The sequence below is a fragment of the Diospyros lotus genome, chromosome 2, assembly GCF_014633365.1.
Source record: "Diospyros lotus cultivar Yz01 chromosome 2, ASM1463336v1, whole genome shotgun sequence".
NCBI classification, from domain to species: Eukaryota; Viridiplantae; Streptophyta; class Magnoliopsida; order Ericales; family Ebenaceae; genus Diospyros; species Diospyros lotus.
The window spans coordinates 40,920,841-40,947,001 of record NC_068339.1 but is presented as its reverse complement, the minus strand read 5'-3'; the positions used below and the strand labels follow the sequence as shown (position 1 = coordinate 40,947,001).

Sequence of the window (26,161 nt, the reverse complement as noted above, 5' to 3'; positions counted from 1 at the left end):
GACATGCCCGGACCTGGTACTCCTGCCTTCCCCATCGTTCCATCAACCGCTGGGAAGAGTTGAAGACCTGTTTCTTAGCCCACTACGCTCCCTTGAAGCGCCACCGGAAGTCTTCCATGGCTCTGGTGAACATCAAGCAGAACCAGGGTGAATCCCTAAGAGATTTCGTGGCTAGGTTCAACGAAGAGGCATTAAGTATCGATGAGTTTGACCAGCGAATCGCAATGGTGGCTCTTCAGAATGGCTTGAGAGCTGGGCCATTTGCTCAGTCCTTAGCCAAGACTCCACCTCGTACTTTCACAGAGGCCTTAGCCCGGGCTAATAAATACATCAACGCCGAAGAAGTGATGAAGGTGAAGCGGGCGGAACAACCTGACAGGAAAGAAAGAGAAAAAGAGAAGAAAAAACCGGCCCCAGAGCAGAAGACGGACTATCGTCCCTCCCGAGCTCCCGATCGCCCGAGTTTTGGGGGTGCACGTGGAAGCCCGGTGAATTACACTCCCCTGAATACAAGTCGAGCAGAGATTCTCCTGGCATTGGAGGATAAGAATTATTTACGGCGTCCTCCCCCGCTGAAATCTCCACCCAACACTCGAACTAAAAAGAAGTATTGTCGTTTTCACCGCGACCACGGCCATGATACTGAGGATTGCATCCAACTGAAAGAAGAAATACAAGAGCTTATCAACCGAGGATACCTTCGGGATTTCGTGGGTCGAGGAGGTACGAGCTCGGGCAAGGTAGAACCCAAGTCGGAGCATCGAGGGAGGTCTCCTACTCGAGATCGCTTTCGAGAGCGAAGTCGAACACCCCCCCGGAGAGAAGGAAAGCAGCCCGCCGAGGAGGGAGGACAGAAGTTTATCTTGTACACGCTGGCGGCAGGGACAGTTCCAGGGTCCCACTCAACTGCTCCCAAGAGCACGGTAAAGGAAGGGGTGGTCATCACATTCTCTGAGGAGGATCTTCCGAGTTATCCCAGCTATTCGGATCCTCTGGTAATCACTGCTCAAGTGGGAGAGTGGGAGATGAGGCGAATCCTCGTGGACCCAGGTAGCTCTTCAGAGATTCTCTACAAGAGGGCATTCCTAGGGATGGGGTTCACGCTCGATCAGCTAAGGCCAGTCCGTGTCCCATTGGTGGGTTTTGATGGAATGGTGATCCATTCTGAAGGTTTGATCCGGTTGCCCCTGACGGTCGGTAGTGGTCCTCATAAATCCCGAGTGACGTTGGATTTTTTAGTGGTAGATGTGCCCTCGGCGTACAATATGATCCTTGGTAGGTCTGGGCTTAGTGCTCTGAGGGCAGTACCGAGTACGTATCACATGGTGTTGAAATTCCCTACTTCGGGAGGGATTGGCAAGGTAAGAGGAGACCAGCGGCAGGCTAGGGAATGCTACGTGGCCTCCTTGAGTGCCACTATGGCCAAGGGGTCAGAGTTAGACTCAAGACCGAATCGGGAGGCGGTCCCTCAAGCTGGTCAGGGTCAGATGGAGACGGAACAGGTGAGAAACCCGAGTATTGGAGCAGGTCAGAGGTCAGTAAGGGAGGAGGGACAGAATTCCGCTGCCCCTCCCACTGTGGTTACTAGTTTCATCTTGGAAGGTCCGGAAGAGCCTAAGACTTCAGAGCCAGTGGATGAGCTCGAGGAAGTCCCACTGGGGGAAGAGCTCGGTCGGACGGTACGAATCAGTGCCAAGTTACAAGAGCCCTTGAGGTCCGAGATCCTTTCACTCCTACGCCGATATCAAGATGTGTTCGCATGGTCTACCCTAGATATGCCGGGGATAGATCCAGCGATCATGACACACCGCTTGGGGCTCTATTCGGATTGTGTGCCGGTAAGACAAAGGAAGAGGAAGTTTGCCTCGGAGCGGGCTAAAGCTATAGAGGCGGAGGTGGAAAAGCTTATGGAGGCTAATCATATTCGGGAAGTCAATTACCCAGAGTGGTTAGCCAACGTGGTTCTTGTCTCCAAGGGATCGGGAAAATGGAGGCTTTGTATTGATTTTAAAGATCTTAACAAGGCTTGCCCGAAAGACAGTTACCCCCTGCCCAGGATTGATGCGTTGATTGACGGAACAGCGGGGTGTCAGCTAATGAGCTTCCTGGATGCATTCCAGGGGTACCACCAAATCCCACTACACCCTGAAGATCAGGAAAAGACGGCCTTCATCACGGATAAGGCTACCTATTGTTACCGAGTTATGCCCTTTGGGCTGAAGAACGCTGGAGCTACATATCAGAGGTTAGTCAACAAATTGTTCAAAGCTCAACTCGGTCGAAACATGGAGGCTTACGTGGATGACATGTTAGTCAAGAGTCTATTGGCTGAACAACATCCGGACGACTTGGAGGAGTGCCTCAGAACCTTACGCCAGTATCAGATGAAGCTCAACCCGGCCAAGTGTGCCTTCGGGGTTACAGCTGGTAAATTCTTGGGGTTCATGGTGCATTACCGGGGAATTGAGGCTAACCCTTCGAAGATAAAAGCCATACTCGAGATGCCTCCCCCTCGAAGTATCAAAGAAGTGCAGAGGCTAACCGGGAGGATAGCAGCTTTAGGGAGGTTCTTGTCAAGATCTGCGGAAAGACAGTTGCCATTCTTTAAGGCCTTGACTCGAGTCCAGAATTTTGCATGGACAGAGGAATGCCAGGAGGCATTTGAGCAGCTGAAACGATGTCTAGTCTCCCCCCCAGTCCTGGCAAAACCACAGCCAGGAGAGTCACTATATATTTACCTAGCTGCCTCGGATGAAGCTGTCAGTTCGGTTTTGGTACGGGAGGAAGACAAAATCCAAAAGCCGGTCTATTATGTGAGCAAAAGGTTGGCTGGCGCTGAGATTCGTTACACTCCAACAGAAAAGTTGGCCTATGCCCTAGTCATCTCTGCTCGAAAGTTGAGACCCTACTTTGAGGCACACCACATTATCGTCCTATCAAGTCAGCCGCTGAGGCATGTGCTGGGAAAGCCGGACTTGTCGGGGAGGATGCTCAAATGGGCAGTAGAGCTGAGTGCTTTCGACATCGACTATCGACCTCGGCCGGCCATCAAGGCACAGGCTCTTGCCGACTTTATCGTGGAAGGCACCCTACCAGATGAAGCAAACGAGGGGATTTCCCAGACTTGGACTCTCTCTGTAGATGGTAGCTCAAGTGTCGGAGGCAGTGGCGCTGGATTACTACTGCAGGGCCCCGATGGCCAGGCTTGGCCGTATGCCCTCCACTTCGAGTTCAATGCCTCTAACAATGAGGCCGAGTATGAGGCGCTCATTGCCGGGCTCAGACTAGCGGAACAGATGGGAGTCAGGGATCTGGAGGTATATTCTGACTCAAATTTGATTGTGCAGCAGGTCACAGGAGAGTTCGAGGCTCGAGAGGACGTCATGGCCCAATACTTGGCGATAGCCAAGGATCTTATGGCACGATTTCGGATAGTGAAAATCAATCATGTCCCACGAGCGCAGAATGCAGTGGCGGATGCTCTCTCGAGGATAGCTGCTTCTTCCTTCCCTAGGAATTCCCGAGCTGTTTACATGGAGTCGTTGCCCCAGAAGAGCATAGAGACTGAGGCAGAGCAGCTTTGCGTAGAAGGGGTTGAAAGTTGGATGGATCCCATCGTAGCACATCTGACCAAGGGATGGCTACCTGAGGAGGAACTGGAAAGTCGAAAACTCAAGCGCCAGGCTGCCAAGTTTCTACTGGTGGGATCAGACCTTTATAAGAAATCCTTCACTCAGCCGCTACTGAAGTGTGTGGGGCCGGTCGAAGCCGACTACATCCTAAGGGAAATCCACGAGGGGATTTGCGGCAGTCACATCGGAGCTCGGTCTCTCTCCCAGAAGGCACTTCGGCAGGGGTATTACTGGCCGACAATGATGAGCGACGCTGGGCATTTGGTCCAGACTTGTGAGAGATGCCAAAAAACCTCCAACCTGGTTCACACCCCGGCAGCCGAACTCACCCACCTGGCTTCACCCTGTCCGTTTGCCAGGTGGGGAGTCGATATCCTCGGGCCTTTTCCACTAGCGGCTGGACAGAACAAATACTTGATAGCAGCCATCGACTACTTCACTAAGTGGGTGGAGGCCGAGCCTGTGGCGACTATTACAGGTCGGAGGGTAAAACAGTTCCTTTGGAAATCCATCGTCTGCCGGTTTGGTATTCCAAGGGTACTAATAACTGACAACGGCACCCAATTCGAAGACCGATCCGTGCAAGAATGGTGCCGAGAGTTGGGGATTAAGCAACATTTTACCTCGGTCGCCCATCCTCAAGCTAATGGGCAAGTAGAGCTTACAAACAGGACCATTCTACAAGGACTCCGAGCTCGGGTTGAAAAGGCAGACGGCCAATGGGTAGATGAGCTCCCCAGTATACTATGGTCTTATCGAACCACACCGCGAACGGCTACAGGAGAATGCCCTTTTACATTGTGTTATGGCTCGGAGGCTCTCATCCCTGTCGAGATTGGGGTGAGGAGCTATCGAGTGGAGCATTTCGATCCCGAGATTAACGAGCAAGGGCTAAGGTGCAACTTGGATTTGATGGATGAGCTCCGAGATCTGGCACGAATTCGACAAGCCGCATATAACCGGCGCATTGCTAGGTACTACAATCGACGAGTCCACGCTAGGAGCTTCATGCCAGGAGACCTTGTCCTACGACGGTTCGACGTGAGCCATCCTCGGGACATGAATAAACTAACTCCGAATTGGGAAGGGCCGTACCGGGTGGTGGAATCCCTAAGTCCGGGGGCATATCGACTAGAAGACATGGAAGGCAAGCCCCTGAAGCATACTTGGAATGTGCAGAACTTAAGGAAGTTTTATCAATGAGTAGGGGAATTCCCTGAATCTCTTTGTACTCTTTTTCTTTACGACTAATGGCAAGGCTTCTCTTCATCTAATAGCAATTGTCCAAAGGATCATACTTCATTGAAGAAAAATCCAAGGGTCACGAGCCCTAGGCCGTTCTCAAAAGAGGACTAAGGGCCATGGAAAGAACCCTAGCTAACACCCTCCTTCGCGTGGGAGTGGCTAAAAACCAAGGGTCACGAGCCCTAGGCCGTTCTCAAAAGAGGACTAAGGGCCATGGAAAAACCCTAGCTAACACCCTCCTTCGCGTGGGAGTGGCTAAAAACCAAGGGTCACGAGCCCTAGGCCGTTCTCAAAAGAGGACTAAGGGCCAAGGAAAAACCCTAGCTAACACCCTCCTTCGCGTGGGAGTGGCTAAAAACCAAGGGTCACGAGCCCTAGGCCGTTCTCAAAAGAAGACTAAGGGCCAGGGAAAAACTCTGGCTAACACCCTCCTTCGCGTGGGAGTCTCTAGAATCCAAGGGTCACGAGCCCTAGGCTGTCCCCAACGGTGGACTAATGGCCAAGGAAAAATTACAACACAGCACCCCCATGATAGTCGACCAAGGGAGAACCAAGAGTCAAATTCACCCTCGTCAACTATGGAAGGGATCGAGGCTCAACTAGTCTCAGTCCATATGTTCGCAAGCAAAAGATGAACAGTCAAAGTGAAGTACTATATAAAAACCAGAGGATCCAATACATGATAATAGGGGAAGTACAAAAAGGCCCTAGCTAAAAAAAAAAAAGAAGAAGAAGAAGAGCTCAAGCATCAGGAGGCGCATCACCATCGTCAGCCATCTCCGAGTCCTCCATCCCGGCCACAATCTCCGCAACAGACCGAACAGTGGACATGTCCAAGTCTGGATGAGCTCGTAATACCTCTGTCTCATGAGCTTGGAATCCCTTTGTCCAAGCGTCCTGCAGGTTCTTCTGGAGGAACTCCTCTACCTCAGGAAGCTTGATGGGCTCGGCATACTTGCGCTCGTATTGGCGAATGACTGAGTTCGCCCGAGATAGCTTGGAGCTCATCCGAGACAGCTCTGCCTCTAGCCCCTGGATACGTAGGTCTGAAGCCTGCCGCTGGGAGGACAACTCATCCAAGTTTTTCCTGTGGCTCTCCAGTAACTCGTCTCTTTCCTGCAGCTGGGTGTCTAGTTCCAAGGTCTTCTTGGAAGCTTGAGAGAAACGTCCGGAAAAGTCCGAAACGAGTGTGACCACCTACAATAGGCAAGGCAAGTAAGGACAACATAGATGAGACTGGAGGATGTTGATAAAGTATAGATGATTACCTGGGCCAGATACTTGCACAATGTGGCTTCTACGGCCTCCGAGGACTGCTCGGCCAACACCTGACGATCGGCGGGAGTGGCAAAGTGATGAATCATACGTCTGGCCACCTGAGTGTTCCGGCTGAGATCACTTGCCTTCACTCCCCAATCAGGAACATGGTCTGGACTATGGGGAGGAGACTCCGGGGCTGGCATGAGCTCTCTCGGAGGATGGGAAGTCCTCTTCCTTTTAGCACGACTAGGCTCTCCTTCCTCAGCAGGAGGAGCATTCAAGGCAGCCTTTCCCCCCGTAAGAGCTGGGGCGCCCTCGTCCTCCACGGGTCTCCGTTTGTTCTTCCCCCAGATAAAAGCTGTGCTCACCATTTCAGCTGCAAATGTGCAAACAAGATATTAAGGGCAAGAAAAGCGAGGTAGAAAAGTATGAAGATAGTGGAAAAATGACTACCCAAAGTGACATCAGGCTCGAAGCAAGTGTGAGTGGATAAACCCCCCAGGTACAAGGTGCGATCACATATCAGGACCCGAGCGCTGATAGGGTTCAGCTCTCTCAAAATCTGAATATTGTGAAGCTCGTCCTGCGTGATCTTGCGACTACGGACCTTTGAGGGCTGGAAAGCCCACTCAACTGGCACCCCGAAGCTGACCCCCCGGTCTTTCAAGCCAGCAAAGAAAAATCTACTCTTCCATCGTTTTACCGATGTGGGGTTATCGACTACGAACTGACGCTGGTTGAGGGGGGAAAAAGCAAATCGAGGTTCAGTTTTGCTAATGGAAATTACTTTGAACATCCTAAAGAAAAGTTGAGCAGTGGGCTCAATGTCCCGAGCTCGACAACAGAGAATGAAAGTAGATAGGCACCTCCAGCCATTGGGAGTCAACTGAGAGGGGCATAACCCAACGATAGCAAACACCTCAACTACAGGAGTCGCGAGAGGAAATCTAAGGCCGGCAGCCAAGGCCTGCTCGTAGACGGTGATACAGCCATAGGGGGCCTGGTGAGCTTTCAGACCTCGGGGTTCACTATACCAATACTCATCATGAATGAGACGGTATTTTCGGAGGAGGGGAAACAACTCCCTCTCGGTTATGGTAGAATGGTCCGTGGTTAGATCCTCGGGTAAGCTTTCTAAGTTGGGATCACTACTCACATGAGACTCCGAAGTGGGATGAGGTGAAACTCTCTCAGGCCTCCTAAGTTTCCCAGGCCTACGAAGGGGGCCGTGAGGGGGGCTGGATAACTCGGTGTGTGATTCCTCACTACTTGAGCTGGTACTAGAGCTCTCGGAATCGGAGGAAGAAGAAGAAGAAGAAGACATGCTAAAAAACGAGCAAAAGTAGTTAAGAGAAGGTCACTGACCAGGAGAATAAAGGCTGAGGTCAAGAAAAAACAACCACGACTGGGCTAGAGCCTCGGAGAGCTCAGTAGACGCGATTTAGCTTGGGAAAACCTCGAGTCACACCTGCAAAAAAAGAAGAGCCAAGGAAACAGGTTAGTAAAGTTGTCTTGTTTTAAAGATCGTTTTTGTTATTATTAACAAAGGAAAAGCCCGAGGACTTTGTCAAAGCCCAAGGGTCGGCCATGGCCGACCCAGGGACACCCCTAACATATATATATTATATATATATGTATATATATATATTAAATTAAAAAAAAAAAAAAAAAAAAAGGGGAAAAGTCTCAAGGGTCGGCCATGGCCGACCCAAGGACACCCCTAACATATATATATTATATATGTATATGTATATATATATATTAAAAAAAAAAAAAAAAAAAAAAGGAAAAAGAGAAAAAATCTGCAGAAGGAGAGCAGGAGGGGGGCGGCCATGGCCGACCTCGGCCATGGCCGATTCGGCCAGGGCCGAACCCCTCGGCCCTGGCCGACCTCGGCCAGGCCGACCAAGCGCTCGGCCGTGGCCGAGGGGCTCGGCCTCGCCGAGATCTGGCGAGGCCGAGCATGGCCGAGCCAGAGCTCGGCCTGGCTCGGCCATGGCCGAGCAAGCTCGGCCTCGCCTTGGCGAGGCCGAGAGCGGCCGACCTCGGCCGCGGCCGAGGTCGGGCCAGACCAGGCCAGGCCGACCTCGGCCATGGCCGAGGCGGCCTGGCCAGGTCAACCTCGGCCAGGCAGGGGCGCCTGGCCGAGGGAAAACCCAATTTTTTTTAAAAAAAAAAAAAAAAAAAATAAGCAAAAAAAACAAAGAGAAGAAAAGATAAAAAATAAATAAATAACAAATAAGAAAAAATAAAAGCAAAGGAGGATGGGAAAGACTAACCTCAAGGAGATGAATGCTTGTCTTGAAATAATAAGTGTGGGGTGGGGCCTTAGGGCTTATATAGAGGGGACCCAAAGGAAGAAAAATTCAAAATGACAATGTTTCCCTCCAAACGAATTCTTCCCTCCAACCAAAACTCATCCCTATAATTTCAGGGTAGTAAATGAGGTTTTAAAGCACTAATCTCAATTTTAAAAATACTCTCGTGCGCCTTGGTAAAAATCAACAGTCAGGCAACCTACTCCTCGACCCAGCATGGTTTTCAGCTCGGCCCAAGGAGTGGGGGGCAAGTGATGTGGCATCAACTGAAATTACTAGAATACCCTTACGCTCTGATAGTCTCACCTGCCACGCGGACCACCTGAGAGACCGACACGTGGCAAGTCAACACTCCGGAGCGGAGCCCGGGAAATCCGGGCCGAACCGCAAGACCCGTTCCAGCTTGACCGGGATTCTCGGGGGTCGTGCCCGCTCATCTCGGGTACCCCAAAACGGTTTCGCCTATAAAAGACAAGGACTCTCGCCAGGTATAGACAAGCTCTACAGCTCTCTCACTTACTACTACTTGCTTCACTCTACTGATTTGAGCGTCGGAGTCCACCCCGGGGGATCCAAGCCCCGGCCCTCCATTGTCTTGCAGGTCCTACACCCGAGGTCCGACATCCCCAAGTCCGAGGTTCCATTCCCGAGGTCCAGTCGCAGAGGTGGCACGTGGTGGTCGGTCCCAAAAACCATCATCAGTTTATATAACCATCCTTGGCTCTAGTTCTGCCAACTCTCCTGCAGTTTGTCCAATTACCGATTTAGAATCCTTGACTATCTTCAATCTTGTCATGACAAAGCACCTTGATTCCATTAATACCAAAATTAGGTAAAGATTAACTTGAATGCACTATCCATATGTGAGCAGAAGTTGAGAAATGCCTGCACCTCCATTTCCCTGAGTAGCAGAGCCAGCAAAACTGAGCCATCTACCACTAGTTTTTGCATCAACAATCTAATGGACTTGGCAAATACTTTCACCCTTCCTCTCATGATCTCGGCAAGATAACTGACCTGATAAATAAGCCGGTGCCTGGCTCTTATTGGCTCTTAAGTGCTATGCAGGTGATGTCATATCTAGAAAGTGAGATACCATTTTTCCATTTGTCCTGCCACAACACGTATTGAATCGGATCACTAACTCGTGCCCAATGATTGGAAATGCCATAAGTAATGTCTAGCTTTTGGCATATGAAGATGAAAGCTATGTAACATCTATCCATAGGTGAATTTAGTCGATCTGCACCCTGGTGTTATTTTGGCTAATATGGTAAACCGGTCTCTCTAGCGCTTGGGTTTAAGTTCCGCTAATGACTGGAGTGTCAAAGTCAGGTACAACCACCATAGTGCTCTAGGCATCAGGCAAGAGTTATGTTTGTGGTGAGGCAAGCAAAGGCTTAAATATTTCAAAGAAACGCTGGTGCTACCGGCCACAATTGAAAGATGTTTGCAAGAGACTTTTTTTTTTTTTTTTTATGATCTTTTAGATTTGCTAGCGCAGGAATGCTTCACATAGTTGTGCTTTTCTTGGGTACCATTGTTTTCACAAATTCACACAATTCCCCAGGACTTGCTGACATTGTAGTATACAACAATTATTGGAAAATGAATTAGGTAATTGCAATAAATACAATCCCACATCAATAGTCTTCTAAGGGTCTTTGATACACATTACATAGGCCTTTGAATTCAAATGTCATCTTTAGCTAGTACTTTTGAGTGAGGAGGACCCATGATGTTAAGTGGTATCAAAGCCAACACAACAACACTACCAAATGGGCATGGGCTAAGAAAGTGTTTGAGACTAACTTGAATTAGATTGAGATGAAATTTCTAGCTTGGTAAGGGCATGAAGATTTAAAGAATGAGAGTTTACCATGACCCAATCTCATATTGGTAGTCTACTTGAAATGTCTTGGGTATTTTACCTAGTCCCATGAACTTGAGAGTCATCCTCAACTAGAACTTTCAGGTGAGGGCCTCTGCTGTTACTCTAATTATATAGGACACGCCAAAACTATCAGTGTGTGGAAAAGAGGAATGAAAGATGAAGCAAAAAAATGAGAGAGAGAGAGAGAGAGAGTACCAACTCTTCAATGCTAGGGAATTATTATTCATGGCACTCCTAGGATGAAATTCTCCTAAGATTTGGTTTCTAACAGCAGGGACGAACCTCTCCATGTCAAGTTGGCTTAGTAGCAATGAGCTTAGCATTAGAGTGACATACCAAGACAAACCTTGGCCCCAAATCATCAAGCCGCATAACCTCAAGAATTCCAGGTTTACTCATCCCCAGTTATTTGGTACTTGCACACTTTGCCTCCTAAGGTTGGGCTGATCCCTTACCTTAGTATCCTAGCCTAATTTTTTTGGCTAATGAACATACCTAAACATTGGCCAGATTCCAAGCAACCATGCCCTATCTCAAATACCCTCCATGCTTGTGTTGGTGTACAAATTTCTAGAGTAAAAGTAGAATTTGAACCTAGGAATAAATGACAAAAGAAAGAAAAAACCTTTGGTGATGATTTTGTCACTTTCCTAATAGACAATGATCTAATAACCTATACAAAGGTTGTCAGTCCTGTGACCTCTCCTGATACGCCTTTCTGGAAGGAAGCAAGACAAAGTGAAATAGATTCTATTATGGAAAATCATACATGAGGAGTAAGTAGATCTAGCTCCTGGTAATAAGCCCATAGGCTTATATTTGATTTTATATATCCACTTACACCCAATAACATGCTTATCATGAGGAAGAGTAGTAACAGACCAAGTATGATTAAGCTTGCATAGCATCTAACTCAGCAGTCATAGCATCCCTCAAGTGAGCATATTGCACAGCTTGGTGGTAATATTAGGGTTCAAAGGTGGAAGAAACAGTAATGAGAAAAGAGCTATTGGAAGGAGAAAGATTGGAGTAAGAAACATAATTGTGCAAAGGGTATGAGGTGGAGGTTTGTGGTCTAACAAGTTACAGTGGAAATCTTGTAGGTAGGAAGGGGGTTTAATAGCCTTGGAAGACCTGCGAACAGGAGTGGAAAAAACAGGATCAATAGGGTAGGAATTGGAAAGGACAGATGTGTCCTCAATAAAAGCTGGAGAGGGAGCATTTCCAGGTGAGGAGATAGAAGAAGAGGGCAGGTCAAGAGCTAGTTTGGGTAAGACTAAGTCAGGAAATGGATCCACCACCTCATTAGAAGTTGTGATAGAATGGAAAGAAAATACATGTTCATGGAAGACAACATACGAGATACAAAAATGGATTTGGTGGCAATATCATATACCTTGTACCCTTTTACACCTGGAGGATATCCAATAAAAATACAAGTTGTAGCTCTGAGATGAAATTTTGCTCTATGAGAAGGCAAGGTAGAGGCAAAACATAGGCTGTCAAATACTCTAAATGAAGCATGGTCCACAGGAGATTGATAAAGCAACTGGTAAGGAGACTAGTAATGCAGAATAGAAGATGGGGTGACCAAAAAGGCAACAGTGAGAACACACTCTCCCCAAAATTTAATAGGAACCCGTGACTAGAAAAATAGTGCCCTAGCTAAATTAAGGAGGTGTTGATGCTTTCGTTCTACTATTGAATTTTGCCCAGGTCTCTCAACACAGGAAAATTGATGAATAACTCCCTCAGAAGCAAAACAATCTTTAAACTACAATTCAGGAGCATTATCTGATCTAAACCTCTTAACCACCGTGTTAAATTGAGTTTCAACCAGGGAGAAAAACTTTGGAATAATGGTTCTAGCATCAGATTTATGCCTCATGAGGAAAACCCAAGTAAACTGTGTGCAATCATTAACCAAAGTGAGAACGTATTTGTGATCAACATAAGTTAGAACATGGTATGGACGCCCAGTATCACAGTGGATCAGATCAAAAGCACATTGAGACAAATGATTATTCGAAACAAAAGACAACCTTCTATGTTTAGCTAAAGGGCATATTAAACAAGGAATACTTTCAGTGTTCTTGTAGTCAGAAGAAAAATGCAGCAGATCTTTCAATTTTTCCATCTTTTTAAAAGAAGGATGACTAAGACTGTTATGCGAGGTATGACAACTAACTACATTAGCCATTGTAGCAGTAGCATTACATGCCCTATCTACTATATTGTCATATACGAAAGAATCAACATCAATGACATACAGACTTTCAATGAGATTACTCTTGCCAATCATCTTCGAGTGGTGCACGTCTTGAATAATATAGGTATGAGAGAAGAAATTGAGATACAAGGAAGTCTTCTCAGCTAATGCACTCACAGAAATCAGGTTAAACTTGAACTGAGGTACATAAAGAACATTCTCAAGCACCATATGAGGATTAAGCTTCACAGTCCCAATAAAAGACACAGAAATCCGACTTTGATCAGGCAATGTAATAAAGGCATTCTGAATAGGTCTCAACTGATCAAATGAGGATTGATTGAAACAGATATGACTCATGACACCTGAGTCTACTATCCAATACCTAGGATAACTAAGTACTAGATTAATAGAGATTGAGAAGCAAGTACTTGATGTCTGATCAGTAGAAGCATTAGGTTATGCGCTTGGCGTAACAGCAAAAAGGTGTGAACTTAGCATATTCAACAAATGCTGATATTGAGCAGGGTTCAAGGACTGCATAAAACCACAAATGTCCTGATTCTTGGATTAACTAGAATTAAAATCAGAAACCTGACTTACAATAGTAGAGTTCACTTGATTAGAATTATTCCTCTGTTTAGGCTTATATCCTGGAGGATAACCGTGTTGTTTGTAACACTTATCAATAGTGTGTCCATTATACCCGCATGTGTGGGTCGTTCTTTCTTCTTAATTTTACCATGACTAGGCTTATGCACATCACGCTTAACAGAGAATAGTACAGATTCATTTCCACCAGCAGAGCTAATAACATTTCTCTAATTTTATTCTTGAGAAATAAGAGCTAAAATTTTACTAATGGGAGAAATGAAAGGAATAATAACATTTCTCTGACACCATATTGGAATGAAAAGAATACCTCGTAATCTTGCTCCCTGCCTAACTGTACAAACAACTAACGATAACAACTTAAGCTAATATCTGATAAAGAGATTTACACGGAATAATCCGAGGGACATGTTGTCTTTGGTAAAGAGAAAAAATTTATAAGTTAATAAAATCTTTGTATGGATTAAAACAAACTCCCAAACAATGGGATGAAAAATTTGATAGTGTGTTCCTTACTTATGGGTTCATGATTAATGATGTTGATAAATGTGTTCATAGCGACTGATCACTAACGAGCTGAAAAATGAAGGAATTGAGTTGAAAGAAACCTTCGTTGCCAGATCTCTCATTGAAAAAGCTGCCAAACCATGGAGAGATTACAAGAATGATATGAAGCACAAGAAAAAGCATATGAACATGGAGGATCTCATAGTTCATATTAGTATTAAAAAGAAGAACTGGAAAAACGTTGAGAAGTCTGAAAAGGCAAAAGAGATGGCTGCAAAGGCAAGTGATTGCAGGAAAGGCCTGCAATGCACATATCTGAATTCTACCGAATGAGCAAGCAAATGCAGTTTCAAACCAGCTTTTGGAGGACATAAAGATATATATGAGCAGAATCATGCATAGGCTCATTTCTGTCTGGTGGACCGCTTAAGGTACTATGGATAACTTAATTTGTGAATAGTCCACGAAACTTTTTGTATACCCTTAAATGGATCAGCAAATCATTAGAGCACCATTAGAGCACTCTCATTAATGTCGCTGAATGGTTAAATGGTTTAAATTAGTTGTCTCCAGAGGGAGCCAAAGTAGAATTGTCTGTAAGGTGCGGAGGCATGCATACAAGAGTACAACTTTAATTACTGACCTGGTTTAGGATAGTCTCTTCCAATAATGCAATTTGCTTTAGTTTGAATGCTTAATGGAGCTGTCCATGGCTCATAGATATATTCCTTTGGCATATCTAGTAAAAAACACAAGATTATACATTTATAAGATGAAATAAAACACAGCCCGTAGGAATCCTATGCCCATTTCAACTTACCTTTCAATATGGGAAGGAAATGCCTAATGTAATCACCATTTGGATCATATTTCTTTCCAAATGAAGTTGGAGAATAGATACGGTTGTACTGTAAAAAAAAAAAAAAAAAATCAATTATCAGATTTTGACTAAGGGTAAATGCTCAATATGCTCCACAGAAAAATGAAAATTCTGAATCTTAGCACATCCATCTCGCCACAACTTTCTAATGAGAAGATACAGTGTGGCTTGAGTTTTAGAATCCAACTCCAATTCAAGACAAGATTTTCAGTATGCAAAGAAGACAAAGTCAAAATAGTTATCAGAGGGTGAACCAAACATCAAACCATTATGATGGTTCACAGCTCACCAATTCAACCATATAAATATTGTATATAACATGTAGCAAAAGTTTATAAAAAGAAAAAGGTGTACTAGTAGGTGTTAAAACCACACTAGGACCTTAGTTTCAAGCCTCACCAAGCTTATATCTTCTTTTACTTGGAGAAGCAAGGAACTTAATGAAGGTTGAACAGAGTAAAACAATTGAGCTGAAATGGCAGGTTTAGTCAACTCTACTAATAATGCATGTAGCTGTTGGAAGGTTACCTGGTAGAAAAATGATGAGCAAGAGAGCCACAACCAATTTCCATTATTAATTGCCCAATCTGAATCTATCAACAGTCTCTCAAAAATGTCACGCCCTTTTTCCCAATGGACAAACTAGCAACAGAAAAAGTTGACATCAAGCAAAGGAGATAACAGAAGTTAAAGCCGTGACTCATGAGAACTGAAGTCACTTACTAAATCTCCACGAGTTAAAAAACATGCAACAGAATGCCTTGCAAGATGGTGCATCCAACCCCACTTGTGAAGCTATAGCAACATAAACTTAATTCAAATTTTATTACAGAGGCAAACTCCAACACCATTGGTCCTAAATTCAAGGGAATCCTGTTCACAGAACAAACCTGGACCATAATAGCATCAATCCAGGGGAATCCTGTCCTGGCATCTCTCCATGCTGCCAGAAGTCTATCATCAACATTCCAAGGTATCTACATCAGCATGAAGGGTTTAATATTCATCAAGGTTGACAAGGATAAGGTTGCATAAAATCAGCAGGTTAGGTAATTTAGAACAATCTGAAGATTACTATAAAAAGTAAACAATTCAGATGCCACTTTGCTAGCAGAAGACAACATCAGAAAAAAGCAACGTGACCAAGCCGTTTGATTACGATATTTCAAGTTGAGACTGAAATCTTCACAAGTCTGCGCAATTGAAAAGTTTGCATAACAGAATAGGGGTGGTGCTAGATTGCTAATTAAATTCCTAAGAACTTGCATCTGAAAGATGTAAATAAGAATACTTTCCTTCATCAAAAGGGCAGTACACCAATTAAATGACTGTTATTATGACACAGACACAACAATGGGTTTTGGTATAGTTAGTGGAATGGGCTAATATCTAAATTGCAGTAATAGACTGAGTCACACATGTATTTATGGTGTAATGAGATGCAAGCCCAGGAATGCCATGTAAGTGGACATGATTATCATAGTCATGATTTGTTTTACTCATATGAGCACATCTTTATGAAACTTATTTTTATAGTTGGTTTTTTGTTTCAGATTGTAATCTAATATTGCTTTAAATCATCTTAAATGAAATTCATAAATTTTAATAGTATACCTGATATAAATTAATTTCAAGACTTTTTACTAGTAACTTTAAACTTAAAAAGCTATACATTTAGAAACTAATCCCTCAAATTTTTATTTGATGGTTCATTTATCACTCCTGCAGCTTTTTGTTGTTATCGTTTTTTCTTGTTCAATTAAGAACTCCTCTTTTAATTAATTTAAAATTGTTATCAGTTAACATATTTCCCTATTATTAGAATTTTTTTTCTTAATTTTTATATGATATATAAGTTTATTTGTCATGCTCTTTTAAAGAAATAAAAACAAATACTTGAAACTAAATATATTTATATTATGGTTTTTTATTAAACTGATAGGATAACATGTAATCACCCAGTATTTAATTGTAATAATAACTTCCACGTTAAGTTGGAGAAGTTTAGGTTATCATAGATATTCAATGTATTTGAAAAAAGAAGTTTCTAAGTTCTCAAAGATATTGGTATTTAACCGGTCACTTACCTCGTTAAAAGAGCATCAAAAAGTTAAAAAGAAAAAGAAAACCACGACAGAGGCTTTGACAATTATTCATAAATCGCCACAACGTTTTATTAAATGTACTCAAAATCTTCTTAAGAAACCGCTTTACCAGTTTACTCAATGTTGGTAAACATTTACTACAAATGCATAAATAGTCTAGTTGGTTCCTTTACAAATCCAACGTGGTTTATTCAATGTTTAAGATTCTAAGTTCCTTTTTGGTTTGCTAAAACTGAATGACGATTTATTCAATACTGAATAAACAGTATCAAAGGGATTTATGAGGAGGGTTTAAACTGATTTATGGGTTCTTCATTATTTTTGAGAACTCAATTGTGGTCAAGTTTTGACCAGTAAAATCAGAGAGTTTTAGGATGGGAATTGTTTTTAGTCAGAGTTTTATACTCCCAAATTTTTTTCAAAGGGGTTTCAAAATCTCGGATGAAATGTGTAGAATATGATTAAGATGGTTTGGTCATAAGAAAGAAAGATCAATGGATCTTGTGAGTAGGGTGGATGGAGAAGTAGGACAAGCTTGTAGCAGAAGATATAGAGGAAAATCAAGAAAAAATTGGTAAGAAACTTTACATAGTATAGAATAGCCATCCAAAAAATATGGTCACAGATAAAGGGGATTGCAGAACTAGAATCTCCATCTAGTGAGACTAAAGCTTGGTGTGTTTGCTATTATTGCTGGAAATATTTCAACTCTAAAATATTAATATTAAATTTATTGTCACATAATTATAATTTTTATCAAATACTGTGTTTTAATTAATATTTTCAAGATATTTAGTAGAAAATAACAGAACTTTGAATAAGAAATGTAATAGTTTTAGTAACTGTTTTAAGGAGTTAACTTTTATTATTTTAAGTCCAAAATTATTGATGCGGAACAGCAGTCAAAATTGCAGAAAATAGGGGAATTTCAGTTATAAATAATCAAGGAAGAAGAAGAAGAAGAAACTATTATATCAAGGAATTTCAGTTATAAATAATCATTTAGTGATGCATTGAAAGTCAAATTTTGATGAATAATATTGGATATTATTATTGGTTCTAAGTAATCGAAACTATTCTTATATTTTCTTCAGATTCTACATCAAGTTAGCTTGGGGCCTATCTGATTTCCATTCCATTTTGGTTTTTTGAAATGGAATGGTGTTTGAAAATGCAAAAATCATTTCATTTTTGCAAAACCCATTTCAAAATTTTTGAAATAGAATGAAAAAAGTGGTAAGAGAAAAAAACACATTCCATTTCCCCCACGTCAAAATCCTTTTCTTCCCTTTCTTAATTAACACAATATAATATTACATAATATAATATATGATATCATATAATCATATTATATTATAAAATTATATAATTAATTATAGCTATAATTAGCTAAATTATATTATATTAATATAATTATATGAATTATAATAATTAATTATATTAATTTAGGTTAATTTAACTAAGTTAGTAAGGGAAGGGTTTTTAATGTTGGAACATAGATTCAAAAAATCAAACACCGTTTTCAGTTTTCAGTTTTCATTTTCATATTTTTGATAGTTCACAGCAAATTCAAACAACATTTACAATTTTCATTTTCTTCAATAAAAATGGAATGAAAATGATGGAATGGAATAAAATGAAAAATTTTGACAGCATTTTCAAGCAGCCCCTAAGAGTTGAGAAAACCAAAAAGAACAAAAAAATCAACGAGAATGAGTTTTACCAAATTATAGGTATAACAGGATGTAATCGGGTTGTAACTTCTATAATGCAGTTAGAATGTGAATATCATTAAATCAAGGTATCGGAGATGTTAATGGATGCAACCCTTGAAATTCCTTTATATTCCACAAACACAGTTACAGCCCTGAGGAGAAGAATTCTGGAAAGTAACCAGAAAAAGGGTATATACTTCTACTAACTCTATGTTGTGCCTATTAGGTATCAACTCAGTGAAGCATGCATGCAGCAGAACACATGCAAAGGTATGCCATATTTATGAGCACACAGCCTTCTTCAGTGGAAGAGTTAAATTCAGTTTCAGTCATATAGAGTTCTTACCATAAAGTGAAAAAGTTTAATTGGATAAAAGGAACTTCATCATAAGAATTAGTAGTAGAATCATAAGGTATTGCAAACTAGAATTCTGCAAATGCAAGCATTGAAGGACAAGAAAACAATGCTGCAAGAGCTAAACTATTTTTTTTTTTTTCAGAAAACTGACATGTAAACTTTAGTTGCAGAAAATCAGGGGATGGGAGGCAATACCTGCTTGCTTATTCTATTTCCTTCCATTTGATCAAAGTGAGGAGTTCCATAAGCAACAGTGTAGAAGAAATCTCGCCATAACAGCTATAGGAGTTTACATTACTGGTTAGTTCTTTTCTGTCAAAGTTAGGATTGCAAAAGGCTACTATATAGAGAGAAACAAAAAACAAAAAAATTTCTATAACAGCTAGAAATTTCAAAGTAACCAGCAGTTTTTTCTCTTCGTAATTAGCAGTTAGATGGCTTAATCTAAAACAATAAGCATTTCAGAAACGTGGATTGACCTGTCCAAGAAGGGACACTGGTGGTAATGTGTGACTTTTGACATTCTTCTGAACTTCCTGGATGCACTGGTAGAAATATCTTGAAGAGAGACACCCAAACTTCAAAAAAATTGAAAGAGGAGCCAAAGAACATAATAGATAAGAGTTAATCAACTTAGACTTCTTCAAGTAGTCAGGGGAAGAAACAAGTAAAACAGCTCAACCTATCTACATCTCACTTTCAAGTAGGGTGATAATACAGTTGTAGCTGGCTTTAGAAATGCAGACGGGTTTCCCTTTGGTTTCTCAAACTTTGCTACCCACTCCTGTTACACAAATAATCGACAAAGTTTCAAATCAACACTAGTACCACACTCAGCACTAGAAACTAGTCAAATAGATACTTCCACTATTTCAGGAAAGCATTAGACAGAATGTTAAGGGTATCTATAAGATCTGGAGAAATGGTGAATGCCTAGCCGTGAAAAATCACTATCAAAAGCAGCTATCTTGGTTCGAGAAAATGGCTTGGGTTAGCTTTTACATTACTTCATAAAACTTCGAGGTTTCAGCAACCCAAACTTTGATGGTAACTTGGTAACTCCCATTCACTTTGAGACACACCAGATCCAAAAGATAGATAACAAGCCTACTAGATGACAGTAAAGTGTCACAGAAAGTTGGCATAAACCATACCCAAGTTATGGAACTAATTTCATCAGCAGGTTGCAAGGAACACACACTTGGACATTCTTCTAATTATAGTATTCTGTTCACAGGACCCTGAATGCATTAGCTTTACACAATATAAATCCTAATAGAGTTTCAATTCCCTTGCATTGGTACTTAGCAACCCACACACAGTACAGAGATCCCAAGCACTAAGTAACCGGATGGATCAGGTTGAAGATTAAAGTTCAGCATCCTCATTCAAAATAAAAGCAAGAAAGAGCTGAAAAGGGTTATAATAAGAAAAGAATCTTTGATGAACATGCAGCTATATTTTTCCTGAAAGAAAAAAAAAGCGGCAACATAGGTAAAAAATCATAATGCGCTATATACGTAGAGCCTGAGGAAACAAGTGGAAAGGGAGAAAGAGGATATGACACATCTTTCAGGTAATTTGAAGCTTGTGAACTTTTAAGGAAATGTTTACAGTGAAGATACACACCCCCCCCCCCCCCCCCCCCCCCTGGCACACTGTGTCTAGAAAAGACACCGAGAATTTATCAACTAGTCATTTCACTAGACAGGGAAACTTCCATTTATTTGTGGAAATCTACTCTCATACCAATGGAAACTGGTTGCCCCACCCATGCTTTAAGTCACTCAGTTGACCCCTCTCCCTATGGCCTTGGCCCTCCATTGTACCAAAAGAAAAAAAGCAGAGTCATACCTTGTCATTAATTGCAGCTCTCAGCCTCTCCAGTGCTACTGATTCACCACCTCTAAAAGGAGTAGATTCATCCTGCAAACAACTTAAGGATAATTCCACAGAAAGGCAAGTGCTAGAAAAAGTAGTAGCTTCATACCTGTATAATATCTTCATAACCAAGTTCTTTAAGTGTTGGAACATTTGAAATCTTAGAGTTCCCAACATTGCCAACCGGGGGTAGCCAAGAAATGGTTGTTGAGAGAGGTGAAGATGCCCAAGAGGGGTGCCCGGCAAGCTTCACAAATGATTGGTAAGTCAACGGTGGCCTTCCACCATTCTTTTTCATGCAGTTTGTCAGAAATGGAGATATAAACCACGTGTTCCATCCAAGAAGAGTGCAAGAAAACTCATAAGTTTCACTAACTAATTCCCCCTTACAAGCAATGGGGTGATACCCTTTCACTCAAAATAATGATCAACAATACGATGCAAATCTGATACCAGATTCTTACCTTTTGTATAATATCAGCAGGATTAAATAGTGTATGACTCACAGGAGAGAAAATCTCAACGCCAGCAGCAGAAGCATAGTCCTGCTGGAACAAACACCAACTTTTTGTTACTGATATATAGAGCAGAGGCAGATAAACATGAAGCTAATGAACATTTTGAGATGCTTAAGGACTCTTACCTTAACTTTAATATCTAAAGCTTGATAGTACGGCTCAGTGTCATGTTCAAAGCATAGCCTTTTAATGTCCCACTGCAAGAACCAAAAAATGAAATGAAGTAAAATAAATGTGCATTATGCAATTGCAAAGACACAAATAGCTTAAGAGGCAATGTCATTGGCATCACTCATGATAGTAGTCAGAAAAATTGCAAAACATTATAATGACCCTCAGTTACATGCTCACTGTGAAAGGTTTCAGAGGGAAGGCTGAGTCTAGTTGATAACTGTGTTAGGATGATAAGTTCATGCAAGAATTACCTGAGTTAGTAAGAGAAAGAGCTAAGGCAATTTAGAGAGTGTCACTGAAGAATCTGAGAAAGCAAATTTGGAACTCCATTATGTCTATTACAATCATATACCCAACTGTATGCTGTGAGCAAACCTTGTGTGTATCGGCTGGAACTGATAAGTTAGGTACGATTAGTGCTCTCACAGGCTAAGAACTTCAGGTCAGAAGAACACTATGACACCTCCCTAAGGTTTGGCAAAATTGCAAGAAACCCCGACGTTAGAGAAATAGCAATAACCACGCTGTTGTTAAATAAAAGGGTAAAATGACCAATTTACCCTTCAATATCTCGTCTCTCCTCTCTCCTTATATAAATATATATATATATGGGGGTTTTATATAGATGCATTTGAGTTCGATGAAACCCAAATGATCAAAGTTTGTGAAACCCAGCGAGAGAAAGAGAAAGACTTACCCATCATTGTCGCCAGCCATTTGAAAAGAGAGAAATAGATGAGGATTTGAGAAGAGAGAAATGCAAATGAAAATTGAAAAAAAAAAATTATTTAAATACAAGGGCATTTTGGTCACTTTCTGAAGTTTAATAGGGATTAACTAACGGTTTGCATTTTGGGTACTCGTTGTATTCTCTCAAATGTCAAGGGTACTTTTTGTAATTACTGTAAATATCTGGGGTATTGCGTGGAATTTTTCCTAATTTTTTTTTTCCAGTTTTCTTTTATTTGATCACCAATTTTTCCTTTTCATTGAAAATTCAGAAAACATATTTAATTGTCATGGAAAACTATTTTCTTATTTTAAAACTAAAAACAAGGGTTTCAAATAGTTATATAGAATGTATTTTCAATTGTTATACAATGCTACAGATTGTTAAAAATAATATCAATCTAAATTAGCATATTGATAACTATATTATTATTGTTATTTAAAGTTAGTACTACAGGTACAATATTTATGATATTGCTAATATTATACTTTTAATTATAATAATTTATTAATAACAATATTAAGAAAATTGGACCAAAGTATTAAACCAAAAATATGAGAAATTCAAGGATCAGTCGTCAGACTGGGGTTGAAGCTCGTTAACCAGTTTCTGGCTTTTCAGATATAACAAGTCTAACTCTCAACGCAGTGATTTATAATATTATTACATTTGAATTATGAATAAATTAGATTAATAGTATTACTAATACAATATTCATATTCATGATATTATTAACAATAACATTTCCATATTAATGATAACCATTTACAATATTGATTATAATTTTTGGTCTTTTAAAGTTTTAGAATATTATTATCATTAATATTTTGACTATTAATACTAATATTTTGATATTATTGGAATATTAGTTAATGATCGATTTTTAAAATTATAATATTATAGTATAATAAATTCTTTTTGATTAATTAATTTTTCTATTTATTAATATTGTTGATATTTCTATTATAATTAAAATATTTTACAATTCATATTTTTACTTATATAAATGATCAAATATATAAATATAAACATAAACACATTGAATAATTTAATATTAATTTTGTTTTATTTAGAAAATAAGGGGAAACTCTTACTATATTTTTTTTTATTATTATTATGACCCAATGTCCGAATTTTATTCGTTTAATAGGAGACCAGCCTCTTCTAGTTCAGATTTCAAATAAATCGGATACGATAATAAATTTATATATTTTTAAATAGACACATAATTAGTCCTCAATAAATAACATCTCCACCAAAAATTATTTTCCTGGCACTTTCAATAAAACTTGGGAATTTTACCACAGGCCAACTCTTACTATTTTTGTACAGAAGAGAAGAGGAGATGAAAGAGAGCAGCGAACCTTCTTTAGGCAGCGAATCAGAACTTCGGCAGGCTCGCCCTTCAAGACCAACAGACGGGAACCAAGCTTCCGGAGGCTGCAGTCCAGATCCACCAGGCTCTCCAGCAAGAACCGGATCCGATTCAACCCGGCACGGCCCGAGCCGGCCGAGAAGGCCGTCGGATCGGGCTCCATGTAATGCGGATCGACGACGAACACCGGGTAGAGGCATCCGGACTGTCCTCCCCCGCCATTAGTGGCGGCGGCGTACTCTAGAGCCGGGTTATCATGGATCCGGAGGCTCTTCCGGAACCACATCAGAGAGTTTGGCCCGCACACCGCCATTCCTGACTCCGAACGGAGATCGATTGATGATGTTTCCGGCCGTTGAACGCAGAAGAGAGGGAGAGACTGTCGATTCTAGTTTTGCAGCAGGGGCGCATTTAAGACGTTAACGGTTTTCCCGCCATGGAAAAGCAGTGGGTTGGACACGGCGAGGCTAACGTGCGCCTTACAGAATGAGATGGAAAATGCGTACGAATTTTTTACACGCGTTGTAGTAGGAGCGGTGCGCGACGGGCGCAGATTAGAACATCCCCGGGGGTTAGAGTTAGAGTTCGTGATCGGTTAACAACGTGCCACATCGTCTGATGGACGGTTCGACACGTCGCTTTGCAATCAGCCTGAAACTCTCGCTTCTTGGCTGCGCATCCATTTATCCCACGAGTAAATGTAAGATTTGGCTTACTTATGTATCCTATATTTTAAAAATTATACTCACGTTTTTTTATTTTACAAATATTAATTATATATTTATATAAATATATATTTTGATAATAATAAAAATGTCTATATAAACATTTTTTTGTGATGGAACTTCAATTGTCTTAAATAATCACTTGAGTCTACCTAAATTAAACAAAATTCAAACTTTTTCTCACTAAAGCTTACTTTTTTTTTTTTTGTTTGATCGAACAATAAATGTATAAAGATTAAAAGAAATTGTACAAGTACACTGGGTATACCCAATGATACAATCATTGACCCAAATAAAGGGTCTCAAAATGAATCAAAACATGAGAATACAAAGAAAATGTGACTCTGTATACTTGTGTTTTGATTTTACGAATGACAGTGTCAATACAAGGCCTATGGTCTTCAAAAATCTTCCTATTCCTGGTGTTCCAAAGATAGTAAACGGTGCAGGCAAGAGCAATCCTCTTGACCTTGGCTTGCCAAGACGATCATCGAGCTTTCTTCTTTAACCATTTTAAAACACTAGGAATAGTGCTCATGAGCCTCGATATGCCCAGCCATTCACAGATAATGCCCCAAACAGATAAGCTGAAAGGGCATTGGAAGAAAAGATGGTTGTTGGTCTCCACAACAGTCCCACAAAGAACGTAGCTTCTGTCAATATCAAGATAGAGCAACCTGTCCCTCGTAAGCAGCCTTGATTTGGCAACAAGCCAAAGGAAAAAAGCATGCTTTGGAACAACACTCGGGTGCCACACATTAGATGCCCAGACCCTCAAAGGGCCTTTGTCACAGAGATAATTATAAGCGGACAAGATGGAAAAGCGACCATTGTTGGTCCAGCAAGATAACCGAGATATGGCAGCATCATTTGACCCAACTTCTAGCAAAATTTTGTCCCTGATCCAGCGGAGTTTCTTGAGAAGAGGGGAGTCATCCCTTCTGCCAGACCAAGCCCAAACGAACTGCCCCTTAAGATATTCATGGGAGACCCACTGGACCCATAAGGAATCCTTCTTTTGATGGATGTCCCATAGAGTTTTAGCAAGAAGAGCAAGGTTCCACACCTTGATATCCTTGAATTCGAGGCCCCATTCCTTCTTAGGCAAACAAACACCCTTCTAAGGAACAAGTGGGTGCTTGGAGTTCCAAAGGAACACGCGGCATAAACGGACAATGCGGACAATAACCGTAGAAGGAATAGGCAGGATGGAGAGCCAAAAACATTCGACTCCTTAAAGCATTGCTCGAATTAATTTTGCTCTGCCAGCATAAGACAAAGTAGTGAAGGACCAAGCATTGATGTAGGCAGCCACTTTATCCACAAACGGGGCATAATGGGAGACTTTAAGCTTTTGAGTAGCAAAAGGGACTCCAAGATATCTAAAAGGCATGGACCCACAGGGAAAGCCTGTAAGGCTTTGGATAATCTCTAAATCAAGACCCACTATGCCGGCAGAGAAAAGGCTAGATTTAAGAGTATTAGTCGTGAGGCCTGAAACAGCCCCAAAGCCATTGAGGTAGTCCATGAGGATTTTAATAGAGATGGGGTCCCTTCTCGCCATGAGCAGTAGGTTATCCGCAAAAGCAAGATGCGTGATCCTTTGATCTCCACATTTGGGATGGAAATTAAATTCGGAATTGCTAGTTGCAACTTTGATAGCCCTGGAAAGATAATCAAGGCAACACACAAATAAGAGAGAGGACAAAGGGTCACCTTGACGAAGCCCTTTTCTGCCTTTAAAAAAATCCTAGAAATTGCCATTTATAACAAGAGAGTAGGAAGGAGATGTGACACACTGCATGACCCACACAACAAACTGATGGGGAAATCCTAAGCCAATCAGAGTAGCCTCGAGGAAGTCCCAATTGATGGAATCAAAAGCCTTATGAAGATCAACTTTGATCATGCAACGCAGAGAGATTCGCTTTCTGTTATACTTCCTGAGAAGCTCTTGGGCAAGATGGATATTCTCAACCAAGCTCCTCCCTTCGATAAAGGCAGCCTGGGCACGGTCAATGAT

At 41.5% G+C, this 26,161-nt stretch overlaps 2 protein-coding genes across 5 annotated transcripts in view; both read right to left on the bottom strand.

Annotated features, from left to right (window-relative positions):
• LOC127795466 ((6-4)DNA photolyase) overlaps nt 1-24,005 on the bottom strand; it is a 28,015-nt gene extending 4,010 nt beyond the window's left edge. The window contains exons 1-13 of one of the 4 annotated variants that reach the window (XM_052327152.1): nt 23,403-24,005; nt 21,260-21,331; nt 21,081-21,164; nt 20,726-20,863; nt 20,590-20,661; nt 19,433-19,519; nt 19,215-19,313; nt 18,931-19,014; nt 15,448-15,534; nt 15,281-15,352; nt 15,086-15,199; nt 14,498-14,585; nt 14,321-14,416 (exon numbers count right to left, since the gene is read on the bottom strand). In XM_052327152.1, the coding sequence (XP_052183112.1) occupies nt 14,321-14,416; nt 14,498-14,585; nt 15,086-15,199; nt 15,281-15,352; nt 15,448-15,534; nt 18,931-19,014; nt 19,215-19,313; nt 19,433-19,519; nt 20,590-20,661; nt 20,726-20,863; nt 21,081-21,164; nt 21,260-21,331; nt 23,403-23,726 (1,417 nt within the window). In that variant the 5' untranslated portion in view covers nt 23,727-24,005. Of the gene's footprint in view, nt 1-14,320; nt 14,417-14,497; nt 14,586-15,085; nt 15,200-15,280; nt 15,353-15,447; nt 15,535-18,930; nt 19,015-19,214; nt 19,314-19,432; nt 19,520-20,589; nt 20,662-20,725; nt 20,906-21,080; nt 21,165-21,259; nt 21,332-23,402 lie in introns of all 4 variants that reach the window. The other 3 variants (XM_052327150.1, XM_052327153.1, XM_052327151.1) reach the window with 3 other exon arrangements.
• LOC127795467 (uncharacterized) lies at nt 5,331-7,608 on the bottom strand. Its single transcript, XM_052327154.1, has 3 exons — nt 7,503-7,608; nt 6,146-6,513; nt 5,331-6,074 (listed from the first exon to the last, which is right to left on the bottom strand). Exons 2-3 carry the CDS (start codon nt 6,506-6,508, stop codon nt 5,619-5,621), a joined length of 819 nt encoding a protein of 272 aa, XP_052183114.1. The 5' UTR covers nt 6,509-6,513; nt 7,503-7,608; the 3' UTR covers nt 5,331-5,618.
• Nucleotides 24,006-26,161: the final 2,156 nt, after the last annotated feature.

Coding starts and splice junctions, on each gene's coding strand:
- LOC127795467 (XM_052327154.1), bottom strand. CDS start 6,508: ATGGTGAGCACAGCTTTTATCTGGGGGAAGAACAAACGGAGACCCGTG. Junction 6,075..6,145: donor TGTGCAAGTATCTGGCCCAG/GTAATCATCTAT, acceptor TGCCTATTGTAG/GTGGTCACACTCGTTTCGGA.